Here is a 27,200-nt window from a genome sequence, read left to right on the forward strand (position 1 = left end):
TGGTTAACCTGCCAAGGATTTGTATTTCCAGTCTTCTATTCCTGACATTTACGTGGCCCTGGTAGACGTTGCAGCCAATTACAGTTTTAGATTGTGAAATTAATACAGGCATGTCCTCTCTGGTGTCTTCTCCAGCCCAGTGTTAATTTTGGCAGCAAATTTCAATTTAGTTTTAGTCTTAGGACTAGGGATGCACCGAAATGAAATTCTTGGCCGAAGCCGAATAATAATGAAATGCTTGGCCGAAGGCCGAATACCGAACGCGGTGTTTCGCATTTTTTAACATAAAATATGCCCATCAGAGTGCCCCTTAACATAAAATATGCTCATCAGCATGTCCCTTAGCATAAAATAAGGGGCACGCTGATGGGCACATTTTATGTTAGGGGGCACTCTGATGGGCACATTTTATGTCAGGGGGCACGCTAATGGGCACATTTTATGTTAGGGGGCACGCTGATGGGCACATTTTATGTTAGGGGGCACTCTGATGGGCAAAACAAAACATTTAAATCAGCATTGCTCTTAACATAAAATATGCCCATTAGCGTGCCCCTTAAAATGAAATATGCCCATCAGAGTGCCCCTTAACATAAAATATGCTCATCAGCATGTCCCTTAGCATAAAATAAGGGGCACGCTGATGGCCACATTTTATGTCAAGGGGCACTTTATAGGGCACTCTAATATAATTAGCATGGCAAGTGGCAACAACATATGGCAGTCTGCACACTAATGCTTGTGCAGCTGCCAGCTACCGTATTCTTCTCCCCCAAATGTGCTCAGCTCCACATCACATACCTCAACTGCAGCCAGAGCCAAAAGCCGCGAACAGGGGGGCGGGGCGTGGACCTAGTGTGAAGGAGCCGCCAGTCAGGAGCAGGGGGCGGGACGCACGCGTGACGTCACACCCCCTACTCGCGGCCGGACAGGACACCGGCAGCGTGTGAGAAGGGAGCCGCGAGCCGCAATGAGGAAGGTGAGCGGTCAGGGCGGAAGCTACAGAGGATCATTGCATACATTATCAGAGGGTTACTTACTGCAGAGGACATTTTTTACATAGATCATAATAGAGGACCACGAGCCGCAATGAGAAGGGTGAGACATTGTTCGGCTCAAAATTATTCGACCTTTTGATTTATTCGGCCGAACACCGAAAGTGCCATTTTCTCTATTTTCGGCCGAATAATGTTCGGCCGCCGAATATTCGGTGCATCCCTACTTAGGACTAAAATGGCATTTTAGTTTTAGTCCCATTTTAGTCTTCTGCAAGTGTTTTAGTTTTAGTCGTATTTAGTCGACTAAAACTCCAGTACATTTTAGTCGACTAAGACCCGGTTCACACTGATGCGAGTGCCGGGTTCGCATGTAATGTCGGAGCGCACTGCTCCGACATTACATGCGATCAGCTGTGCGGTGCGAGTTTAGCCATACAGTTTGTATGGCTAAATTCGCATCGCACCCGGTGCAAACACGCACAGGAGGCATTTTTGCAGCCGCATCAGGATCGGATCGCACAGCGGTTCACACTTGTGCGATCCCATCCTGTGCGAACTGCACGATCGCACTGCGATATGCGATCAAACTGGGGGTGTCGTTAAGATTACATTGACACCCCCAGCGTATCGCATATGGCAGTGTGAACTGCCGGGGGTGCGTGTGCGATGCGGGAAAAGGCTGCGAATTCGCAGCCTTCCCGCATCGCAATAGTGTGAACCGAGCCTCAAACATCTTACATTTTAGTCGACTAAAACGTCTTACATTTTAGTTGACTAAAACATCTTACATTTTAGTCGACTAAAACTTATTTTAGTCATCTAAATGGTCATGGTCAGGTCAGAGAGGAGGCCTGTAATGCTGCTGCCTGCAGTCAGTGCAGTGAGTGCACACAGTGCTGCTCAGAGTGCTGGATGGGGGTCTCAGGTTTAAGGGTGGTCTCTGGTCTGACTCTGAACTGAATTTGTTGAACAGGATGGGCCGGGCCGGCCTCAGCGGCCTATATGCACGCACACAGTCCTGGATGGATGGCAGAATCAGATGCCAGTGGTGACTGGTGAGTGGTCTAAGGGGACTCAGGGAGGCAGTAATAGCTGGCCTGGCTGTTAACTCACAGTGGGTGCTCTGCTCTGGATGTGGTGGTGGCCGGGTGCCAGTGCCGTGTGATGAGTCGGGCCTGGTGCGTCTAGCTGTAGTTCTGCAGTGCTCTGGTGAGGTCAGGTGACTGGTCTCGAGTCGACTCTCTTGCAGTAGTCCACTCCTCACGTCGGACATCACGGGGCACGCCACGCCAGACGCCACACAGGCGGAGCTCCGGGAAAACCAGAAGTTGTAGCCTTGATATCAACTACATGGAGCAGCACTCAGACTGGGAGAGAGGTCAAGACTAGGAACTAATCAAGTTCTCGTACATGTGCAGACTATAAGTAATAGTAAGGTGGGCATATGGAAAACCTTATCAGTCAGTGTGCTGCTGCTTCTTCTCCAATTGGCAGCTAAGGAGTGATCTTAACCAAGCTATGCTGCTGCTCTAACAGTGGAGGTCTTGGACCTGGCTTGGCTGTTTCTCAGACTTGTGTGAATCACAAAACTTGCTACACAAAGCTGCAGTTCCCTTGTCAGGTGAAACAACTTGCATATGTATTTCAATTGTGTATTAACCTACTCGTCTGGAGTTCAGCTTTAATCCTGGTGAATACATTTTATTACATCATTGCACAATGTGTTCCTTATAAAATAAGTTGGTGGTGTTAGGGGTGGTCATGACATCACAGGTTACAGCTACAACAGAGGTTTGTTGAACGTATTTGTTTCAATGTTAAATACAACTAGAAAGTATAGAAAGTTCTATGTGCCAGTTACAACACAATTGTATGGAAAGTTATATATGACCTTTAGTGCTTACATCAAGAATTTTAGACAAAATAAGTGGCATTGCTGACCTCTCCTTTTTAAAATGTTGGCTGCCTGGCTGCCATGCTTTAGTACCTACCTGGAATAAATGTACAGATCAGGAGGTATGACTTCACTGACAGTGTGGTCAGTGACTCAGGACAACCTGTGAAATGCAAAAACACACCAGTAACTAGCATTTTTTAAGTATCTCAGCAATGGCAGCCTACATATTTCTTACAGTACAAGTTTCCTTTAAAGTGTCATAATCATTAATAACACACTTACAATTTTCAAACACTTTTTTATAAAACAATACAATGCAGTCAAAGGGCCCCAGTAATACCAAGCCTAAAAGATACAGCTTAGTTTATAGGACATACTGTACCTATAGGACAATCTCTATTCCCACCAACTTAACCCAGCCTTCCCCAAGCCTGTGCAAAAAAACACCATTCTGTCAGATCCACCCCTTCTTGACATAGAAGCTGGGATGCTTGACCATTGAATGCCTCTCCAGCAAAACATGAATAAGCACTCTATCTTTTTTGCCAATCTGGCGTTTGTGCAGTGAACTCTCTCTCCCTCCATTGCAGCAGCCACTGAGTTCAGGGTTGTTTCGAAAAAAAGGGAGGGAGAGCACACTGCTCATCTGTATGTCTTGAAAGAGAGAGAGAGTATTTGTTTCTGTGATCCTGAGCACTGCTTGATTTACAATACATGCCAGATCCTGGGCAGAACATGGCAGATTGCTCCCTAGGTTACTTTTTTGGCCAGGCTGTGGTGAAGCCAAGTTTGGCCTAAGGTATGGCATTTAAACTAAGTGCCAACTTTGTAACCTGCACAATGTTTTTAAAAGAACTGGGCCTTTGACTGCATAGTACATTTTATCACAAAGATGTACTTAGCCTTAAAAATACAATAAAGTAAATGCGTTTTCCATTAACAAATAGATGGAGCAGCTATATCATTTGATTGATTTAATAAAGGAGTTGACAATTTTCACTCTACAAATTGTGTGAATATTTACTTCAATTATCTAACCACATGAAAAGCATTTGCACTTGACTGGGTTTTCAAAGTGAATATAATTTCACATGATTTAATAACTCTAATGAATATAAATATGGCTACACTCATAATTATACTTGACAGGTATAATGTTAAACATATTCCTCTTTTTTTATGACTTAATACTTTGAAAGAAATTTGATTAAAAACACATTTCTTTAAAAATTCTTGATATGTCTTTATTAGTAATAATTGGTTTAGGAATCTGTATTGTTATTAATGGGACAAAATTGCAAGACCAATTGTTCTTCCTTGTATAATGCATTTGGTATCTTTTACTTTCTGCCATATGTGCATGTTTCCATTCAATCTTTATATCAGCAGTTCTCTGAATGATAGCAAAGGTAGAAATGCAATATAATAGTGTGTTTAAAAAGGAGCTCTACCCATAGTGGAGCAGAGAAGAGTTTACTTCCATAGCTAGATCAGTCCACACGTGACTATGACATGAGTGTCTTGTGTGGCAACATTTTCTGGAGGTCATAGGCCATAAAACTGTTGCATCATCTGACCCTGAGTGGATTTTCTGTAGCAGGGTTTTTTCCAAACATTTTAGTATAAGGGTCACATTGAATATTTTGAAAATGTTTGCAAGCTGTAAAAAAAATCCCACATCAGATTCCCCATCAGAGTCCCCTCTTACATCAGGACCCCAATCAGGGCCCCTCTCTACATCAGAAGTGAAGGCCATAGGCAGGATCTGCTGACCTTAGTCCACAATTAATGGACATTGAGGATACGCCAATGACCCTAGTTGTGGGCTGTATAAAATGTCCTAGTGGGCCAAATGTGGCCCGCAGACTGTAGTTTGGAGACCCCTGATCTATAGCAATAGACACATGGCAGCAGAAGCTCTGCTGAAACCTGAAACAGATCTAACAGCTGTGTCAAAAGTTGTAAAGACCTGGCGGACCAAACCCTTTCCTACTCTGCCCAAACCTGAAAATAATTTCTGTAAATCCTCCAAAGTCTTTATGTTGCTAACATAACATACTATAGACATGTGTTTAGAACCTGGTCACTCATTCATTAGAGGAGAGGTCAGCTTTCATAATTATTGTTTGTGACGTGTCTATTTTTTACCATAGTAACCATAGTAGTAAATTTACAGGTTGAATTTCAAGGACATATAAAAGGGCACGCCACTTATGTGCACATAACAGTTTATTGACGGCAGTGATGTTCTTGGTATATGATCTCTGATTTATAGTTTTAAAAAGAATGATCCATTTGTATAATTTTAAAATTTATAACAATGTCAAGATCATTCTGATTTTTATTGGAGATCATATTTCTAATTAAAGCTGCAGCCTTACTTGTTGCTTCTTTCTTGTGACATGCTAGAAAGATCATTTGTCATCTCCAGGTGACACCCAGAATGAATGTGCGCCAGAAAGAGGTCTGACAGGCAGTGTTCAAGCTTGCCTCGATTAATCAATGTGTATTGTGAAATAATAAGGCTTGTGTCTCCACTTCTTATGATATATCATCTTCAAATATTTGCTCTGTGAATAAATGCGTGTGCGCCTCTATTCCGCCTGTAATTGAGAAACAAAGTCAATGTCAGTATTTCACACCTTCAGCTTGAGTTGGGGAGGTGATTTCTGTTGCTGTTGTAGTAATTGGTGGAATAGCATCCTCTGGAGCAGCCTTTTACAACCTATTTAACATGAAGAAATCCTTGGAATAACTTTCTGGTCTCAGGAAATCCCTGCTAATAATTGCTATAGCTACAGCTCACCATACATTAGTCTGATGGTCAGTGGGAAGGATGTTCCTTACATTTGAAGTCAATGGGAAGAATCCCCCCTTACAGATAGCTAAAATAATCATTGATGTCATTGGTTACTAAAAAAAAAGGTATAAAAACAAGAGTAGCAATAGAATATCAATACATCTTGTGTGAATAATGAACCCCAAATACAAAGCGAGAGCAGCCGCAGCATTATACTATAAGATGTGGTGGTTACTCAACTGAGAGGTAGAAAGTGTTCATTGTTCAAGCAACCTCTGGAGGAACCCTTTTTAAGAATGGCTGCTTTCGAGTTTTTTCATAATTTCAGTCTAAGTATCCAAAAAGACTGCAATGTCACATGGTTGAATATTTGCTCCCAAGGGCAGCTTTTATATCTTGTGTCAATGTGACCTGCATCAGTGTGAGATCAATCAGAATTTGATTAGGTTCATTTAATTGCCAATTGACCTTTTGACTTGCATTTGACCTGCTTCAAGCAGGTTTTGCATTCCCAAAGACATTTATGGGAATACAAAAGCCATTTAGAGTGAACAAAAGCCAATCAACACATCCCCTTACCTAGCCATCACTGCAACTACAGATCTTTGTGCCCACAGCACATTCTATTATTTGTATAAAATATGGTAATGTATTGTACAAGTAACTGAAAGGATGCATCGCTATTAAAACATTCGAGCCATGCCACAACAGCAACGTTGAAACAGAGTTTTGCAGCAGCCATGAATTTTTCTTATTTGAGAAATGTGCCTAGCTGAAGCCAAGTTACTGATATAGTTGGCTATAGGACTTCTCTCTGCAGATGTGCCATAATCAGCAGCAGCTGCAGTGGATGACATGAATAGCTGCTGAAACCAGTGATTCTGTCGATCGCTTGAGACATCGCAAAAAGTCACTCAATGACTGAGCTACATAATGCAAGAATCACTAAAAAGTATTAAATCCTCTAGGTGCTAATATGGCTGCTACAAAATGTCTTGTGTTACACATCCCGTATATAACAATAGTGGTTATATGGTAGGTACAAAAAGGCTAGCCCTCCACCCTATCAAATTTTTCTGCCCTAGGTTCTAACTTGTATGACCTTACCAAAAATTCAAGGCCGAAAGCTTATATTGGATCTATTCTTTTGCTCATGCAGGGTGAAGCAGTGGGTTCCCTTAGGACACCATGTATAACCATGTATAAGGCAGCAGTTTGGCCTAACCAAGGTGAAGCTGCCGCTTTAAAAGTAATTGGAAAAACGTCAAAGTGCAAATTTATAATGAACAGTGTTGTGCTTCACAAAGGTATCCTGCAACAAGCAGTACACTATTAACATGAATGGGGGGGGGGGATATGGACATACAAAGCCTCTTCTACCTAAAAATGTCTACCAACATAATATTTTAGGCTTAGTTCTGCTTTAGGAAGCTTTATATTTTTCACATTCTTCCATGTGTGGTTGGATGTACTTTAGTAAATCAGGCCTGGGCCTACTATGTCACCTTACTTTACCTTACATAATACTTTAGTACATCAGGCCCAATATATTCGAGTGTCATAGCACTCACCAACTTGCCAGGTCAATGCAGAATATTACTTAGCCTGAAGAAATACATTTTTACACTTTGCTATTTTTGTTCTACCAATTCTTCTCAGGCTTCGAAAACACCTGCTTTTGCTAAAAACAGAAGGTGGTATGGCTGGTGTTATAATAAATGTTTAAAAGAGGCATTTTTCTATATTAAATTGGGGAACACAGCTTACTTTACAGCTGAGACCTGAATTGTCCACACAGGCAGTAGGTATTTCCATAAGCAATTTATTTTCAAGAGAGCTAGTAAAATATAACTACAATGGTGTGCAACAGAGAAATGAGTCAGCAAACATAATATTTTCATGTATTTATGTATTGGCTGAGCAGTAGGGTTTCATTTGTTATGTTGCAAATAAAGTTTAGTGAATGTTGTACAGCTGCCTGCCCCTGTGAGATATGCTGAATTCTTAGTTCTGTTACCTCAATTTTATCCAAACATTATTTAAAAAAATGTTTCTTACATTTACAGTATAATAAATGATGCCATGTGAAGGCCTCTGCAGACTTTCAAGTTTCCAAATATTTTGCAGAAATAGCAGAACCTGCTGGGTTACTCCTGTACAACCATTCTCAGAATGCTCTGGAACCCTAGGGTTCCTTCAAAGGTGCTAGGGGTTCCTTGAGCTGTGGATGATTGACTTCCCATCTGAGGGCTTATTCACACTATGGGGTTAATTTACTAAAGGCAAAAAAACTGTGCACTTTGCAAAGTTCAGTTGCACTCTGCAAGTGCAGTCGCTCCAGAGCTTTATAAATAATTGTTTTCCATGTGTCCCATTCACATTGCATCGCAGCCTATATGCCTTAGTCGGGGGGTAGAAAACCCTTTTGTATAGTCTGTGAAGCCGTACAAGAGCCCTCTGGGACTTAGGGGCCTATTTATACTAGATGTAGATCAGGCGGTTGTCTAAACCCAATGTCCTGTAGACGTGGGCCATGATCACTTCTAGGTAGGGTTTTTACCTAGCTTTCATTTCATTTCCCCTACTTTGAAAACCCAGTAGGTGAGGAAAGAACCCCTTTTAGACAGTTGTCACTGGAAGTGTCCCTATTTTAGGATTTTACCCTTATTTCTGTTCTAATGAAACAACGTAACATTGAATTTTCCCTCACTTTCTGTCCTGGTGCCAATTTCTCCCAGAACAAAAAGAGAGGGTGAACCCTCCTAGCAAGGTCTCATTTATACTAGCAGTTGGGGGGGGGGGTGGTGTTAAAGCTATGCTGTTGAGCCACAGTTAACTGGTCTCAGATCACTCCCCCTTTAGCTGCAAAGGCTGTGTGTATAAAGACTGCAACTAAATTGGTCCATCTCTGAATGCTGGCGACTTGCAACCATGTGCAATGTATGCAGTTGCAGCACGCTAGTGAGGGGTTCAAGGGGTTAAAGCAGGCGGAGAGGAAGTGTTGTATTGCTCTTTAGGGAGCAACTATAGTGTAAACTAGACCCTACTGCAAGCCTACTGCAGTGCAGGTACTAAAGTATGCATGACACAAGGTGTACACTTTCTAAAATGTCTTTATTTCCCCCACTTGTTATGCTATGAATTTGTGACTTGTGTTTTATTTTGTTAGCTTTTCTGTTTCACCTAGAACAGTGGTCTGCAAACTGTGGCCCTTTACTTGCCTTTATCCGGTCCTTGGACAATATTACTCCAACTGATACAAAACACTATTATGCCAACTCACCAATTGGGCATCATTTCTGCCACTGACACCAATAATGGGCCACGATTTCTCCCTCTAATATCAATTGTGGCAATGCCAGGAACATTGGCACTGATGCCAGGAAAATTTCCTCTCCTGATGGCCACAGTCATGACACCCTAAAATCAGAAGGACAATAAATTGTCCCTTTGTTTAGAAAGTTTGGAGACGCCTGGCCTATAACATGGAGTCGGTGAGATAGAGCCTTCTGAGGTTCTGCACTCCACATTGGGTCAGTTTTCTCCCAGGCCCTCCTTTAGTGGGCTGCAGTGAAGTAAGCCCAATTGAAGTTGATGTCTAAAGACCACATTTTATAGCAGATGACTGGTTGCTTTTTCTAGTTCCATGAACAAAATATTTTTAATAAGTTCAGGATATACTGTAATTTCACAGTTGAAAGCACAACATACTGTGTGACCAAGTGTTAACATAAACTTCATGTAGAAATGTGTAAGTCAACTATTTTGTTGACTCAAGGATTGAGTCAGTAATGCAGAAAATTAAAATTTATCAACATTCAATTTCTAATAGAATGAGGAAAGGCTGTCTGTGTACTCAAAAATTAGATTCATCCTCTCTTCCTGCTCTCTCTGCAACCCATCACTTAGACAGGAAGTAAGGGGGAATCTCTCTAATGGGAACACTGACAACAATACTTTTTTTTGACAGAGGCTCTAAACCTTTCTCATTCTATTAGAAAATGTTTTTTTTTTCTGCCTGCATTTCTAGGGGATTCTAACTGACCCCCAGTACATAGACAGGAAGAAGTGAGATTTCCCCTTATTTTCTGTTATGCCAAATGGACATGGAGTTAGGAGAATCTCAAAAATGGGTGCACAGATAAAAACAAAAGTGGCTGAAAAACGTTCTATCCTTTTTACACCCTGCCCAAAACTAAAAATGTATTTTGACTGGATTTGAGTTTTAAAACAGCAAAACCTCTGCTTATGTCGGTGGAATCATGTACAGTAGATGCAAATATTACGGTATGCATGAGTGGTACAAAGGACCTTTTTGAAGCGGTACCTTAGTACAATCAAATGTCATTTTTTGTTGTACATATTTTTTTGTTAAGTGAATAGAGTGCATACTGAGAACAGAAGATAGAGCCTTAACCATTAACCACTTGCCGACCACTGCGGCGGTCAGCCCCTCACAGGCAAAGTGACGTATATAAACGTCACTAGCCTGAAAGGGTCTGGGTAGCGAGCGCGCGCCGCCGGCGGCGCGCTCCCGCTCCCGCTCCCGCGCGGTCACGGACCCCCCCCGCGCGTGTGACCGGCGGACCCGATGTCCGCCGGTCACTCTGCGATTGTCGGGGGAGAGGGAGAAAGGCAGGCAGCTTGTGTAAACAAGCTGCCTGTCAGTTCTCCCTGTGTAGAGACACTGATCATACGGTTCTACTATGTAGGACCGTTGATCAGTGTCCTTACACCTCAAGCCACAGCCAATCACAGTTGGAATCACGCCCCTAGGGACACACACAGCCCCTCCCTCTCAAATAAAGTTAACCCCTTCACTGCCAGTGTAATTTTACAGTAACAGTGCATATATAAGGCACTGATTACTGTAGAAATGTCACTGGTAACCCCAAAAGTGTCAAAAATGTCAGTCAGGGGTCCGATCTGTCTGCCGCAATGTCGCAGTACCGCAAAAAAATCGCAGATCGCCGCCATTACGCGTTAAAAAAAAACAACAAAAATGACAAAAATCTTTCCTTTTGTTAGTAAACGCAATAACTTTTGCGCAAACCAATCAAAATACGCTTTTTGCGATTTTTTTTTACCAAACATATGTAGCATAAAACAAATTGGCCGAAAATGTTAAAAAATCTAGATTTTTACTTTTTTTTTTTTTGGGAATTTCATATAAAAAAATGTGAAAAATATTGTTATTTTTGCAAAATTGACGCTCTTTTTTTGTTTATAGCGCGTGATCAAAAAATCGCACAGGTGATCAAATACCACCAAATGAAAGCTCTGTGGGAAAAAAAGGACGCCAAATTCGTTTAGGTACAGCGCAATTGTCCGTTAAAGTCACGCAGTGCCGAATCGCAAAATACCCCCTGGTCTTTTAGCAGCCAAATCCTCCGGGGCTTAAGTGGTTAATAACACATTAATAGCACCGGTTCTTAAAAAGGATATTGGGGAACTGTAGAAAGTGCAGAGAAGGGCAATCAAACTGATAGGTGGCATGGAGGAGCTCAGCTATGAGAAAAGATTAGAGCAACTGAATTTATTCTCTCTTGAGAAGAGGAGATTAAGGGGGGATATGATCAACATGTATAAATACATAAGGGGTCCATATAGTGAACTTGGTGTTGAGTTGTTCACTTTAAGGTCAACACAGAGAACAAGGCGGCACTCTTTACATCTAGAGGAAAACAGATTTTGTCTCCAAATCACCGTAAGAGCTGTGAAAATGTGGAATAATGTGGAATAGACTCCCTCCAGAGTTGGTTCTGGCTAGCTCACTAGATTGCTTTAAAAAAGGCCTGGAATCTTTCCTGGGTGTACTTAATATAAGTGGTACTAAAATTTTGTTAGGTAAAGTTGATCCAGGGAATATCCGATTGCCTCTCAGGGGATCAGGAAGGAATTTTTTCCCCTGCTTTAGCAAATTGGATCATGCTTTGCTGGGGTTTTTTCGCCTTCCTCTGGATAGGATTGTTTATATGGGATTGTATGGTTGGGTTTTTCAATATTGTAATTTTTTTTTTTTTTTTTTTTATTGAACCATATGGACTTGTGTCTTTTTTCAACCTGACTAACTATCAGAGGTCTAGGGTGATGTTATCATGGCTAAAGTGCCTAAGGGAAAACTGTTGTTCTTTCATAGTTATATGGTCAAGTTGAAAAGAGACACATGTCCATCAATCTCAACCAAAAAACTACCCCAGACGTGACATCCGATGAGAATCAGGATTCTTATGCTGTATGGCAGTAGGACAATGCAGAGTCTGATTGGCTGCTGTCAGCAGCACAAGCAGTTATTCTTTTAGACACTTTAGGTCATTAACCCAATATCATTGTGTACAGAACATGCATGAATATGAATAATGAATTCATGAATAGATTTATTCTAACAACCACAAATACGCCATGCTCGTGAATATTACTGGCTGGGATTTAAACTGAGGACCCTAGTGCCACAAGGCAGATGTACCAACCACTAAGCCACTGTCTGGACTGCCAAGGTGCTTTAAACTAAATTCCAGGCAAGCTGCAAAGTACAAAGTTATTTATATATACATATGTACGGCTTAGGTAAAGAGTGGCTATCATGACGGCAAACTGGAGGTTCGGTGGCTATTTTTTTTTTTTTGGGGGGGGAATATGGAATTGGAGATGAGATAAAAACTACCCAGGGTGGATTTAATGTTTGAGGAGCGCTTAGACTGCCACAGAGCTATACAGTATATTAGAATTGGTGTGCTTGATTGACAGGACAGGCAAGATACCAAGCTTATACTGAAACATAGTTATCCTTTAAAGAGTAACTCCACTTTTGTTGAGAAAAAAACACTCCCCTCTGGGTGGTCTATGTACATTGCAGGGATTTTAACAAACCTTTAACCTACCTTTTGTCTTAATGAGAGAATAGCTGTTTGTGTCCATGTTCTAAGTGAATCTGTATGAAAGGGGTTTTATAATTACCAATCAGCTACTGTACTTGCAGGGGTCTAGTGAAAAAAGTTGCAGGGTCGGTATCCCTTTATGGACCATACACACGACCTGAAAATCGAGCAACAGATCATCCGGGGTTTTTTTTGCATGCTAGTCGCATATCAAAAATGAAGAGTTTAAAATTCTCGTACGGCAGAATAAAAATTCGGAAGTGATGTAGTGTATTTGTATTGTATTTTCGAACAACAACTGTACTGAATAAACAAAAATGGTACAATCTGGTATCTTCCAAAAATGTTTTTTGTGCTTGACGGATTGGATAATATCGGATGAACTTTTATGATCGGCTCTCAAAAAGCTCTATACTAACGATCAGAATATTGTAAAATCACTAATAAAGCGTTATTTTTCGTCTGATTGTCAGATCATGTGTACTGGCCATTAGACATGATTTCCCTTTGAGAGTATTTCACCAAATATGACATTTTTGCTCCAGGGGATGCTCCAAATCTGATTTGTATCTTAGTGCAGACTTCTGGGAAAATCAGTGAGCCAATCACACAAGCAGGAAATTACATTTCTGGGAGGCGTTCTGTATACCATCTGTGTACAGAACGCCTCCAGGTAGCCATATTGCATTGCATTTTACAGAAAATTACTGTAAGATTGAAAAGAAAAGTTAATTTTTAATAACAATCTACTATATGACTTGTGTCGCAATTGTATATGCTGTATTACTTTTTTTAAATTGCTAATTTTGTTCCCGCGAAAATGGAGCTACCCTAGGAGAATATGGGGGTTGCCATTGCTAGTCTCTTTCTAAAAACGATAATTGATTAACAGGGTCTAGCTATCTTCTAGCCATGGACCCTGAACAAGCATTGTTAAAGTCAATATAAAGTTGTACACCCCCCCCCCCCCCCTCCACCAGCCTTTTAAGAAATGATGATAACGCCAGAGCCATTTCCTGGGCTAAGCCATATCACTGTGATTATGTGATCAGGATCCCGTCTTACCTGCTCCTGATCTTTGCAATGTGACTGGTGACAGTATGGTCACAGTGTTGTGAAGAGAAATTGAGAGAGCTCCTAGCACAACACAGTGATACATGTATTTGGCCACATATGTGGGGTCAGCCGGTGATGAAGGGGTTGAAGAGTAAATGAACCTTTAGTGCAGTTACAATTGTATTGAAGTTTCTCCAACTCACTAGTCCCGAACCACTTGTCAAAATGTTTTAAACCAGGCTTGTGCATGCATGCACACCCTTTATTCAATGCAATGGAAAGTTCATGCTCTAGCTGGGTTCAAACTCTCCATAGTACTGAATGGATCGCTGAGTGCATGCACGAGCCCAGCTTGTCAGATTTTGACTAGCCAATTTGCTGCCTTATTGCTGATATTTCACTAAATAAGAGACAAGTGAGTAGAGTAAGAGGAAGGGGTTGGGGGCAGGGGAAGCCTCAACACAAGTTTACGTGGTAAAACATTTTGTTTTAATCATTAATATGGCTGAGTATTGTTAAACATTTACATTGCACATGCAGCATTTGTGAATGTTTTTATGGGGTTTTTTTTTTGCATTAAGTAATCTGAATAATGTATTTCCATCCCTGTTATGGTTAAACATTCAATTTACAGAAGTGAAAGTTGTTTTTGCTATCCTAATGACGTCAATTGCAGAGCCTTGTGTTGTTGAGGCTTTTCGTGTTCCAGGTAGTGTTTGTCTCCTATTAAGTTTTCTTTGCAGTGCTAAATGTGTTTCCTCCTCCTAAAGCCACGTTTTTGTGTCTTAAAGGTGAATGTCAGGTTGAGGTATTAAATAGAAGTGCATTATCAATACCACAAACGGATTTACTAATTGCCAGGATTTAAACCAACCCTGTAGAATTACAAAAGCAATTAAACTAAGCTTGGCATTGGATAGTAGGCAATAGATGGTCTTAGATGTTATTAGTTTAAAATGTTACTAAACCCAGGACCCTGCATTCACTATGTCTGGTCTCCTAAACTGCTAAATACCTTTTATCATCAACAGTTTATAGCAGTCTTGTGACTACTATCAGTTTTTAGTAAAGCTTGTAGGAGGAGTTTTCATACTGCACTGAGCTGTCCTATCAGGATCCAGGACCCCTGACCCTCTGTCTGGACAGTGCTGATTGGCCTGCCTGGACAGTGCTGATTGGCCCTGTGCTGATCACATGCACCCTCCCAAAGAAAAAAAAAACTCTCTAACAATACACACAACAATGAGCACATGCAGAGTGACTGCAAAGGCTCTGTCTTATTCGGACATGTTCTGGAGTCAATGGAAGAAGGGGAAGATCGGTGCATACAAGATCAAACAGCCTTTTTTTTACAATGCAGATGATTAACCCCTTAGGTTCCACAGTGAGTATAACAAGCATGCTATACTGCATATACACACTTATTTTTAATGTTGTGGGTTTAGTGACACTTTATTGTCACTGTCCCTCTCTGGGTAGCTCCAAAGGACTAAAAAAAAAAGAAATCTCCAAGATTTAAAGAAAATAGATTTGGCACCCACAGTCTGGGTGACTTGTCGTTGGACCCAGGCAACCAAGTGCAAGTCAGAGTTGGTATTTACATAGGCGCTGGGCGTACTAATCCTTACACCTATGCAAAGGGGCTATCTTTACCTGTGTGGGATGCACAGGTGTTCAGTGCAGAGCTGTGCCGGCAGCCTGTATAAATCAATTACATCAATTATTTCTATCCTGGAGTGTACATCTGTGGGGGTCCAATGCACAGATCAAAATGCAGTCTGCCTGCAATCTGATCTAGGCATGGGACCCACACAGATGTACACACCAGGATGCACATGGAGAGCTGTGCAGGTACGTTCTTGTGACGCAGCCTTTCTCAAACTTTTTACCTAGAGGAACCCCTAAAATAACTTTCAGGTCCTGAAGAACCTTGCTTAAACCAATTTATAGTGGGTCTGTGAGGGAAAAATGCCCCATACATTAGTGGTCAGTGGAAAGAATGCCCCCTTACAAACAGCAGAAAAAATGTTTTGATGTCTTTCAGCCGGTTCTGCCAAGTGGCATTGTCCCTTGAACTTTGCAAGTACCATCAAATGGGAAGTCATTCAATCACAGCTCAAGGAATCCGTAGCAATCTCTGAAGAATTCCTAGGGTTTCATGGAACCCAGGTTGAGAATGGCTAGTCTGTAGCATCCGATGGTTTTGTTAGACTATTGGGGATGCTTTAACTTTTTATGTTTTCCTATCACCAACTGAACAATTTTCAAATGATAATTTACAATTCTTCTGAAATGTGTTTTTGATTTGTATCAGCAAACAGCAATGATTGACAGCATGCTCTTGTTGAGGTTGTGTTCCTTGGTAAATAAACTTTAGCAAGGAAGACTCTCCATACAGTCAAACAACAGCAACAGAATTTGACTACACCTTCTGTTGCCTCTTCTGCACCATATATTATATACTCTACTGTACTCTTTGTATGACAAAAACTACCTCACAACCATGCTTATACTGTTAGCCAACCAGCAAATGAACTCCATTCCAGGGACAATTTTCTAATTCTTTATAGGTTGTAGTTATATTATTTAAACATTTTTACTTGAGGTGTAAAAATATAAAATAAGTACAGTGTGTAAATATCTCTTACCCCTGCTTCAGTAATTTGTCAACAAAATTACCCTTTCTGACGGCAAACTACTTTGAAGTGGTGTGACTTGCAGTGAAAATTTTGCCAATGATAGCAAAGCTTTTTACACTACTACTTATTCCATGAAGGTCTTCAGCGATGACAGAGAATAAATATATACTCAGGCCTCAAGGTTGGGGATTGGGCTACCTAGCCCATTTTGTACGTGAAAAATGAAAATTGTAATTGTTGCAAGTTGGGCTCAATATAAATGGAAAAGGAAAAAATCGGCGCACGTTCCTGGTACAGATGGACAATAATGGATAAGTGTGTAGCAAATAAACTATTCAATCTGATAAAAAAATGGTATATACCAATGTATTTTTCTGTTTATTTGCTACACACTTATCCATTATTGTCCATCTGTACCAGGAACGTGCGCCAATTTTTCGCTTTTCCATTTATATTGTTACGGTGGTGACACCGATTAGAATTGGCAGCGGTTCCATTTTTGGTACTCATCCTATCCATAACTCCATCATTTACCCTAGGTAGCGCATTGGTTCTTCTCCTTTATAAGTTGGGCTCAACATTTCTTATGAACCACTTATAAGTTATGTATATACTCCCACTGTGAGTCCACTGGAACGTACATGGTAAGATATTTATGTGTCCTTATTTCTGTGAATTCTCAATTGACATAATATGGAGAACTCTCTTGACTTGGTAAAACCCCCGCTCTAATAAACATTTAGGATCACCCTCTAACCTGAGCCTAAGTGGTGTGAGATCTCATCCCCAGGGTATAAGACAGCAGTGAGAGTGCATCAAGGAGGCAAACCTTGTTCAAATCCACTGAAAAAAAAAAAAAAAAAGAAATGGTATTTCTATACTAGTATTGTTTCATTGTGTGATTGTGAGATCATTGACAGGTCAACCGGCCTCCTTCACAACCTCCATTTGACCTCCTAAACTTCTTCAAGCTGCTTTAGTATTGCAATTGACTGGTACGGGTATAGAAGCAGGTCTGATGTGTACAAAAGTCAGCCAACACAGGCCTTACTTTGACAGTTGTAGCATAGTTCAGTCACACATGCTAGGAGGGCTGCTTTTTCTCCCCAGTTTTTCCCTGGTTTCAGGTACAGGGATTACAGAACTCTCAATGTATAAAACCTTGTTCTTACTAAAAGATGAACAACCTAACAACGGCTTACATGTAGTGTGTTGATGTTGTCTTGTGGATGTATTCAATGTTTTTCCCCCATGTATATTTGTTATGTAACGGCATGAGCATGTCTTTCATTTTCCTTTTGCATGTGAACATGAAGATGAGGAATGCCAAGATTTTGAAGAACAGGGCTCAGAGGTGGAGGCAGGTTGGTCTTAGCTTAGAAAATTAGGCCACCTATCCTGTAGTTTGTATAGAATTAGTGTTTTGGGCTAAGTTATATCTAACTTGCATATTTACTTGGAGTTTATGACAAGTCTGTGTGCTCCTTGTCTCAATAGCTCCTAGTGAATACTTAATCTGAATGTTCTTTGAATCTATAAATTATGCTGGACCTGTAGATTATTTAGGGTCTATCTATAAATGTTTTCATGTACAATTTATGTCAAGTATAGCCAAGATTCACACGTTTTTTTCTAATTGGATTCAATTGGAAAATATGTATAAATCATGGGGGAAAGTTGTGTGAATCTTGTGTGAAAACATTAAAAAATAGACCTCTTTGTGCATGTAGACACTTTTTCCCCTGAAACTACAACATAAGTGCGCACATGTGGCCTTCAGAAAACATAGATGATCATATGCTCAGAAGTTGTGTTGCTTTTGATTAACTTTCAACCACAAAAAAAAATCAGTTTTAGAGCCTGAAAATGATTTTTCAAGTGACATAAACGTCAACAAAGTTTCTGCCCAATTTACAGTTATTTAGTTGCCAGGACATAAAAGACAGTTGTGGTTGAAAGTTGAAAGCAATCGAATTTCCAAGTGTATGGCCAGTATTACTCTGGGTGGCTCACCATCCATCTTTGTATATCCTATCTGCCAGTTGTCCTGGGTTTTAAATCTTTGCTGTTGAAGATGGTTTCCCCTGGAATTTACAGTCAGTCAGCATCTTAATCTCTATTGTGGCTTGTTTTGGCGGCCTTATTATATTAATCCTACCCAAGGTCTAAACATCTTTGCCTATAATCTGTGCTATTGCAATGCTGATTCATTTTCTAATAAACAGGCTGGTGGCACAGGAAGCTGCAAATCTGAAATAGAAAATAATGGTATCATCTGCTTGGCTGTGCATTGTGTAGATATCAAAACTGACTGAATTAAACTTGAAGTCCTTTAAAAGATATGTGTATTTCATCTGTATACCTGGAGTTCTACTTTAATTAAGACGCCATGAAAGGTCATCCTTTCAAAATAATTTCCATTTACTCAATGGCTGCATTTTTAGCAGACAATGATTCTATATAAATTGTGCTATAAGCATATTCATTAGGCATTTTCTAACAAAGCACCAAGTTACATCATGTGATGCTCCTAAATGAGCTTCATCAGCAGTAAAGTGACCTTTAAAACTTTGGCAACTAGGCAAAGCATTGGAACTGTACGGGCCACCCAGCCTTCTCTGTGGCAATGACATAGACGCACTGAGTGTTTCTAGAGAGTGTAATTAGAAATCTTCTTTTCTTAATAGCTAGAGATAGCAGAAATCCTGCCTTCTCTTAATTACATGGATTCAGATTAAATTATCGGATTGCAGCTCTTTGCCTGTGGCTGTAAGAAAAGTAATTGAATGATGTGTGCATATATTAATGTTACCCAGTCTTGGAGTTCTCTCTTTGTTCTGATCCTTCCAGGCTGGTAAAATAAAGCCAACGTGATTGGTTGTTGCCCTCTTAGAGGTGGTGGTTTGATTTCTAACAATGTATATTATGGGCTTTTTTTCACATCTATTTTTTTTTTTTTCATGTCATCTGAAAGCATTTAACGTAAAACTTCAACATTTGTTCCAACTTCATTTGCAGCATGTTTATATTACCCAAACAATGGTGATCTACTGCATGGACACATCTTTTTTTAGAAGCAAAATCTATATTACAGCAAATTTCAAGATTGGCATTTAGAGGAAAAAATAGAAAGATACCTTCATTTTAGGAAATACATTCACAAAAGCACCTTTATCACATCATCATGTAACAATTTTACAAATTTGGTAGCTCCTATTAAGACAATCTATCATGCTTGCTTTGCTCCCTTACAAAGTTATTTTTTTTTTTTCCCTCAAAGTAGTGCCGTTTTGAAATCGCCCCATGTGGCCTGCTGTTACTGAGGCCTCCTAGCACAGGGAGGCTTTAAAAAATGGGCTTTTGCCCATGCTCTCCCCCATCCCTAGCAGCATATAGACACATTTCTTTGTTCTTCCACTGCTTTGTACAGCTGCTTGGAACAAGAAAAGCCCTGTGTATGCTCCAGATCTATTTGTGAGAACTTACATGGGCTGCTCTGCTCCCATGTGACAGTACTGGGCCAACCACAAGCCACCAGCACTATCAAATTAGAGGGGGAGCGAGTCACGTACTCCCCAATGCCCAGCATCTGAAAAGAGTGATGGTCGATTAAAGAATAGGGGAGCGTATGCTGCTGGGGAGGTAAGTTAACCTTTTGCTTTGCCCCACCGCTGCAAAAGAAACATTCACTGACCACCCTGCTGTTTATTTCATTGCCTTACATAAAGATAGCTAAAGCATAAGTATTGCTTTAGCATGCATTCTCCTCCCTTCTAGGCATGTGGCTGCCTAAACATAAGATCTCAATACTATAAATTGTAGTAGGAAGTAATTTATATCTCAAAATTTGGCTAAGGTGACTGCCCCAATAAATAACACAAATAAGTGTTAAAAAAAAAATATATATATATATATATGTATGTGTGTGTGTAAAATACTTTCTTTCTGTAATATGGAGGGCTGTAGGGGCTCTTTAATTGTTACAGAACAAAGAAAGGGAACATTTTCCCATTATTAATAAGCTCCTGAATAATCAATTCAAATAATACAAATCAACACATTTTCTTAACTAAACCCTGAGGTGATTAAACCCTGAGGTGACTAGACCCTGAGGTGACTAAACCCTGAGGTGACTAGACCCTGAGGTGACTAAACCCTGAGGTGACTAGACCCTGAGTTGACTAAACCCTAAGGGGACTAGACCCTGAGGTGACTAAACCCTGAGGTGACTAGACCCTGAGGTGACTAAACCCTGAGGTGACTAGACCCTGAGGTGACTAAACCCTAAGGGGACTAGACCCTGAAGTGACTAAACCCTGAGGGGAATAGACCCTGAGGTGACTAAACCCTGAGGGGGCTAGACCCTGAGGGGGCTAGACCCTGAGGTGACTAAACCCTGAGGGGACTAGACCCTGAGGTGACTAGACCCTGAGGTGATTAAGCCCTGAGGTGACTAGACCCTGAGGTGACAAAACCCTAAGGGGACTAGACCCTGAGGTGACTAAACCCTGAGGTGACTAGACCCTGAGGACAAATAGATAACAAATGTGGGGTTTGGCTGGTGTGTGCTCAGGGCAGGCAGTGTTATTATGAGAACACCCATCTGAAACAAACTAAAACCTCCAACACTAAAAAAGGAATAGTCCATTGCCTACCTGCCTTCTTTGCTACTTATTTTTTTTCCAACACTGTAGGAGGTTTAATGTCTTTGGGGCTTATCTATTAAAGGTAAATAAAAAAAATATAGAGATGTTGCCTAAGGCAACCATTTAGATGCCATGCTATGTTTTCTCAGTTTATTCTGAGGCTCTTGGTGTTTCCATGCACACCCTTGTACTGTGTTCCAGTATGTTTGTTTGTTCAGTAAGGCGAAATGCAAAAATAATCTTTCATTGAAAGAATTCTTCTTTCAAAGATCTGGCTTTGGTAAGCTCACATCTGATTGGTTGTTGCACAGTGCCTTATTGAACAACTTTCTATGTTGTGTGCAATGTTGTATTGCTGTATATTAATAACTAATGTCTATTTTTGATAAAGATTATGAGGAGAAACTGCAAAGCCCACCTGTGAATGGGAGAAAAGGCAAGTTACTGATTAAGCTTTTGGACTGAGGCTTCACCAAGAACTTACTATAGGGGAAGTGTGACAATATAATGGAAAATACATATTCTATTGGTATTAAGATATTGAAGATACTGTAATGATGTTGTAGTGCAAGAACTATTTATGAATGATCCCAATGACCTTTATGGAATAAATAAATGGACATTTATGGAAGCTCTTGCACAAGTACGATGTAGTGTTTCCCATAGCAACTTATTAGATTGCTGCTTTTATTTTTTAATCACCTTCCTAAAAATATTTTCTTGAAACTGATTGATCAGTAAGTGACCAGACGGAAGGTTCCAATATGAATGCTCAATAGTGGTTCTCTCTTAATGAAGGCTAAACTAACAATAAGGGCATGGTTCAGGCTAAGCAAAGGTGGCAGCCAAGGGACATGCAAGAGCTTCAAGTTGGATCTAAAGATACTCATATTTCAGCTCCCTGCTGGTCTAGAAAGACCATCATCTTTAAGTTTAAGTTATTAATTGGTTCTAAACATCCACATTAAAAATACATGCTGTGATATGTAACCTTTATCCATCTACATCTCATGAATCTAAATAGATAGTATTATTTTTGTATTTATGAACAGAACTATACTGCTGTCTCCAAAATAAATCTATTAGGTTACTTAACCTCTTAAGATGTAGTCTGTTAATTTGTATGAAACGAAATGGGTCATTACCAAGGGGCATTTATATATTAATGTAGACCTAAGTCAGAAGGGCTGGTGCCTCCTGTAATGCAGCTTGGTCCAGCACTGCATCTCCTAAACATATAGACAATAAACATTTCTGGACCTTATATTAAAAAATAAAGATGAGCACTTTTGGAAAAAAAAAATAAAGATGAGCACATAGCTTAAAAGGTTAATGTGACAAAGTTTGGGAGACCCTCTTTGTTGCCAACAGTGGACAACAGGTAGGGCAGTGGCTAGAGCCGTGTAAGTCCTCAGACAGATGGACAGATGATCAAAAAAAAAACCTGGTGATCTGAATGGACTTGAAGCGTTGGCCTCGCTTTAGTGTCCACTAATGAGGGCAGGTGTGTTCAGCAGAGAGCAGAGCTGCAAATGCTGATTAACAACAAATGGATGGCAAAAGTTGAAGGCTAATTTTACAGTAAAGCCACCTAAAACTGATATTGGCTTTTCCCCAAGCTTCTAAGTATCTGAAGCTTCCTTTCCAACTCCTCTCACCTGTTGCAGCCTTTATGAATGTATTTCACATTCCTTGTTGGGCTTTTCATTTGTTTCCAATTACGGACTACGAAAAAGTTGACTGAGAGTCCTTTTGCCGTAAGAGGAACTATATGGTAAAGGATTACTGTCTTTCAGGATCCCCAAAAAATAAGAAGCCAGTAGGAAGTCAACTGATGCTTTATCACAAGTTAGAAGTATGTCATTTTGACAGTTATGTTGTTAAAAAATGCTATATTTACCCCCACAGTCTGTACAATAATTGCAGTTATAGCTTCATAAATTATCATATGAATGAATATATATGTTCTCATTGTACCCCACACTTCCTCTTTACTGTTATGTTCTGTGTGGTGTGTAGTTTGTTTCATAGTGTGCAGTGACCTAACTATATACTATGCAAAGGCCTTTTTGTATTGACCATTCAAACTTTCTGTTTCTTTTTCAAATTGCACGTACGAGCCATACACATGGGCGGCAGACATTGGTGACTCAACTGGAACTCCAGACAAAGACTTGTTACTTTTTGTAGCTGGTCTCGTGATTTATATATCTGTTTCCCACTGCACAGCTTTGAATAGTCACTCTTCTACTTCTTGGTTGAGCTTTAAAACTTCCTGTTCAGACTTACAGGAATCCTGTCATTAGAGGATTGGCAGGCTGCCATTGCTGACCTTCTTCTTAAAATACTTGCGCAGACCTACTGGCTTCTCATTCATTGGCAGGAAACTTAGAGAAAAATCAGATATCCTGATCTTTATAATTGTTCTGTGTCAGGCAGATATTATCAGAAAGAAAGGTCAGCAGTGGCATTCTCCATGTTTTTTTTATGACAAGTTGCCCTAAGGGCTAGCACATTAAGATTACTCTTCAAAGAGAATTTGTTGGTGGTAAGGAGTCATGGTATCACCTCTTCACCACCTTCTTCAACCCCTTGATCCCCACACTATCACAGCGCAACCGCGTGCATTGCACTTGGTTGTGGCTTGCTTGCAGAGTGCCCTATTCTCTTGAACAGGTCATGTTTGGTGGGTGCTACACCTGGCAGAAGCAACGGGGGGTAAAATTCCTGCTGAAGCATGTGTACAACCCAAGCCGCTGCCTCTGCAGCTAAGGGGGTTGCGGGTGGGAGTTGCGGTAAAAGCGCTACTCAACTGTGGGGTTTTGCCCCCCCCCCCCAGCCGCTAGTATGAAAGAGCCCCTAGGCCCCCTTCAGTCCCCTTTGCATTACAGCAAGGTTTGGTAAAGTGCACATTATTGCAATGAACAGCAATGCATGTACCACAGTGGATTGGGGTGATACTCATTTTGAATGACACCCCAACACACAATTACAGAAGGCGGCAGTGCAGCTGTACTGCAGTGCTTTGCAACACACATGTCATACCTTGTGGTTCTCTGCTTTAGGAAAAAGGTACATGTCCTGTTTTCTGTGTGTTAAGGTTTTTTGCCAGCCTATTCAAAATGAATGAGCTACTTTAAGACCTCACACGTCAACGCAAGGTAACATGCTGTGTTTAGGCATGATGAGTGTATAATGTGAAGGAGCCCAGAAACTTCCTGGCTCCGCTTTCTGCTAATTGGACAGAAGCGATGATGCTGATTAATTGCCCAATTAATATGTCGGAGATTGAAAGGTGACAATTTGCATTGCTGAACTAGGAAATAAACATGTCACTTGCCTGCCTGTGTAGTGTGACCTATGTGTGTAAATCTGGATGAACAAAATTGCAAATCCTTAAGCAGGTAAAGAGAATATACATACATATTCTAGCTATTTATTTAGCTCTTTGCCTGAAGTTCTAGTTAAATTCAACCATTTTAAGCATTTTAACTTTCAAGAATAGAATTAATTTCCTGAGAGACAAAATGCTTTGCAACTCTTAAAATGTTTTGTTAAAGTGTGCTTTTTTATGGGAGGCGGCCATTCATGAAGTGATATCCTTCATTTTCTTAAACATTGGTCAAGTTAAAAAAAAAAAAAAACAGTTACATGAGTACTGTATGTGACAGGCACTCTGAGTCCTTAACACAGCGGACGCAGTCATATTTTGGGTTTGACCAATATTTTTTAAAAAATTCAACCTTACATTGGAACTCCAGACAGATATGTCTTTTGTGATTCCTGCACTCTGCAATAAAATCTTGATGCCTTCAAAGATATTAAAGTTGTATTAAACCCAATTGCAAACATTTATTATATTGCAGCTTGCCAACTCTTAGGGCTCATGTAGACACAGACTAGGTTGACCTCCGACCGCAGGAAAACACAAAACGCGGCAAAATTGTGCTGCGATTTTGCCATGTCTTGCGGGCAAAACATTTCTGTCCTGAACACGATTCTTCCTTGTTCAGGAGAGGGAGGTTAAGGGTGGTTGAACCTCCCCTAACTGCAGCAGCTTCTAAACACTTGTAAAAGCTTATGTGTACATTAACACATAGGCTTTTATGGAGTTGAGTTTAGGAGCTTTGGTAAAAAAATGCCAAAAGCTCCTAAACTCAAGTTTTGAAGCTGTAGTATACATGAGCCCTTAGATGTGATGGTTGCATTTGTTTTCTTTTTTTCAGGCTTTCTTTCTTTTATTTTTATCTGGTGATCTGACCAGTTAATGTGTTTTTTTTTTCAACAGAACAAGCTGTCCTGAAGATGTAGCTGTTAGGGGGTTGGGACTAACCATGTATCACTGACATGGGTGCTTAGAATGGTCAGCTTTTATTTATGTAAATATTTTATCCCAAAAAGGAAAAACAAAAACGTTAACTAGTTATAAATTGTTAGCTGGAGTTCAGCTTAGATTTGTTAGTGTATCTAAATCTGCTAGTGCATCTCCCCCACCCCACATAAACCATGCTGCTGTCTAAAGGTGCCCTCTGTGCTCATTCATACAGAGTGGGGCACTCTAATACAAGAGGTGTGTTACTGGCCCAAGCACCAGGTAAGCTGCAATATATTATATTTTGGGTTTTGAGTTTAATACCACTTTAATGATGTCACTAGGCAGCTTACCAATAAATGTGATCAGTCTAGTTTTTCTCTAGGAATATCAGAAATTGCAGTCCCAGAACCCCTTTCATTGTCACAACTCACATTAGGATGCCTTCTGCTGACCAGTTTTACGTTCAAAAGGGGCAACTTGCAGAAAGGGAACCTTCAACCATCGATGCAGGTTTTATTTTGTTTGGTAATTATTTATTTTGCCTGGCGGCTTAAAAGTGTGTGCTACCTCTGAGGACAGGGATCTTTGTCCCCAAGTTTCTTTACACTTCTAGTTTCCAGAGGTGGGGGACTTGAGTCACATGACTTGACTTAAGTCAGACTTAAGTCACCAGTTTGAGGACTTGAGACTTGCTTGACTAAAATTAATAAAAGACTCGACTTGACTTTGACTTGGTATTCATGACTTGAGACTTGAATTTGATTTGAGACATATGACTCGAAATGACTTTACTTTTTTAAGTTATTAAATATTTGCATTTTCTCAAGATGTGTTAAAGCAAAATGAATGTGCCTGTTATGTTTCTGACACCACAGTCACGTAAACCACTCCAGTGTGTTCTGATTTTTTAGGACACTGGCTGTTTAACGATGGAAATACTTAACATGTTTTTAGTGACTGTGGTGTTGAAACATGACAGGATGAAGGATTTTGAGCTGTTTGGGCATTCAAAGTGTTTCTTTAATATGCCAAGAAAAAAGCACTAAGCAGTTTTGTTAATGTTCAAAATAAAACAAAATCTTTCCTGACCACTGACTTTTAACTGATTTAAAGGTGAAAATTGGGGTAGATCAGTATTTTGACTTGACTTGCTCGACATTTAGCAGGGACTCGACTTGACTTGCTTGCTTTTCGCCACAGTAACTTGGGACTTGCTTGAGACTTGAAGGTTAAGACTTGAGACTTGCTTGTGACTTGCACATGTGTGACTTACTCCCATGTCTGCTAGTTTCTATTGGACTTATCAGCTGCCATCTGCTGTACAGTCAAGTAAGGGTGACAATCCAGACACTTCGGCAAAACTTTACTATTTTTGCTAAATGCATTGGAGTCATAAAGGTGACATTAAGGTGACTTGGTGGTTGTGAAAGGCAAAATTGGCTTTATATAGCCCATAAGGGCTACAGAATTTTCTCTAAACTATCCTGGAACTGTTCTTTTGTCAAGAAAATTGCCCCTCATTTGCTACATTATTTTTCGTAATTTTATAGAAAGAAAACAGACAGTGAAAAAATAACATATTATACAGATCAAATACACAAAAAAGGGAAAAACACAGATGCAAAAAAACAAAAAACAAAATTAAATTCAATTTTAAACCATTTGAACATTAAAATAAAAAAAATCTGTATCTGCTAAGTAAAAATTTTTTAGATGATTTGGAAAAATATTTAGATTGGAAAAATGTTTTGATATAGGCATTTTTAGAGATAATAAATAATGTAAGAGATGAAAACACTAAAATAGAAATAAACACAAGACAGATGAGTGAATCATTATTATCGTAATTTTCCCTTTCATCACATCTTAACTTTTGTGGTTTAAAACATGTTCATTAAGCAATACTCTCCTATTGCCAGGAGGGGGCACAAGATATCTGTGTTTTAGCATTCATTAGAATAGGCACATAAT

At 40.1% G+C, this 27,200-nt stretch overlaps 1 protein-coding gene across 39 annotated transcripts in view; it reads left to right on the forward strand.

The window, feature by feature from the left end:
- Positions 1 to 27,200, forward strand: part of RIMS2 (regulating synaptic membrane exocytosis 2) — a gene marked incomplete at its 5' end in the record, with an annotated part of 943,810 nt that overhangs the window by 721,862 nt on the left and 194,748 nt on the right. The window contains 2 exons of one of the 39 annotated variants that reach the window (XM_082257909.1): positions 17,585 to 17,632; positions 21,306 to 21,350. The exons of the other annotated variants lie outside the window; for them this stretch is intronic. Of the exons in view, the coding sequence (XP_082114035.1) occupies positions 17,585 to 17,632; positions 21,306 to 21,350 (93 nt within the window). The remainder of the gene's footprint in view (positions 1 to 17,584; positions 17,633 to 21,305; positions 21,351 to 27,200) is intronic. 39 annotated transcript variants of the gene reach the window in all.

This window comes from Pelophylax lessonae (genome assembly GCF_965119305.1).
Source record: "Pelophylax lessonae genome assembly, chromosome: 5".
Taxonomy (NCBI): domain Eukaryota; kingdom Metazoa; phylum Chordata; class Amphibia; order Anura; family Ranidae; genus Pelophylax; species Pelophylax lessonae.